The following is an 841-nucleotide window of genomic DNA, read 5'->3' on the forward strand; positions in this document are numbered from 1 at the left end:
CTTCGGCTTGCCCGGGTGCTCTCTCCAGCACTCCGGACTTGGGGGAAACTCTTCCTTTGGTGCCTGGAGGTGGGTGTGAATGGCAGAGCAGCCACAGGGAACATTTCTCAGCCAGCAAGAGGGCCATGGTGAGAAGGGACTAGACGAGGGAAATACCCTTCAGCCTCTCGTCCTGAAGACACAGCCAGCTCCTAACCAGCTGTGTGACTCGGGCAAGTGACTTTACCCTACCAAGGTCTCAGTCTTCTCATCTGCAAAATGGGGCTAATCATCCTTGTTCTGTACCCCTCCCAAGGTGGTTGTGAAGGACTAATGACATAAAGATTGGGAAACCGTTGTTGGTCTGTAAGTTGATCTGAGTACAGTTGGCCCACTGTATCCACAGGTTCCACATCCATGGATTCAACCAACCATGGGATCAAAATATTTGGGGAAAAAAAATTCTAAGAAGTTCCCAAAAGCAAAACTTGAATTTGCCATGTACCTGGTAACTCTTTACATACCATTTACATTGTATTAGGTATTATAAATAATCTAGAGAGAATGTGTGTAGGTTACATGCAAACACCACTCCATTTTATACAACAGACTTGAGTATCTGTGGAGTTTGGTATCCCTTGTGGATACCAAGGGACAACTGTCCACAGTTCAGTTAGTTTAGAATTTCAAGGGACTTTGAGAAAGTCATCTGGGGACTTCCTGGTGGTCCAGTGGATAAGAATCTGCCTGCCAGTGCAGGGGACACAGGCTCGATCCCTGGTCCGGGCAGATCCCACATACCAAGGAGCACCTAAGCCCGTCTGCCACAACTACAGAGCCTGCACTCTAGAGCCCACGAGCC

At 48.4% G+C, this 841-nt stretch overlaps 1 protein-coding gene across 1 annotated transcript in view; it reads right to left on the reverse strand.

Annotated features, from left to right (window-relative positions):
* HEATR9 (HEAT repeat containing 9) overlaps positions 1-841 on the reverse strand; it is a 17,875-nt gene that overhangs the window by 14,212 nt on the left and 2,822 nt on the right. The window contains exon 3 of the mRNA XM_010861512.1: positions 1-63. Within this exon, the coding sequence (XP_010859814.1) occupies positions 1-63 (63 nt within the window). The remainder of the gene's footprint in view (positions 64-841) is intronic.

The sequence above is a fragment of the Bison bison genome, unplaced genomic scaffold (genome assembly GCF_000754665.1).
Source record: "Bison bison bison isolate TAMUID 2011002044 unplaced genomic scaffold, Bison_UMD1.0 scf7180017864472, whole genome shotgun sequence".
NCBI classification, from domain to species: domain Eukaryota; kingdom Metazoa; phylum Chordata; class Mammalia; order Artiodactyla; family Bovidae; genus Bison; species Bison bison.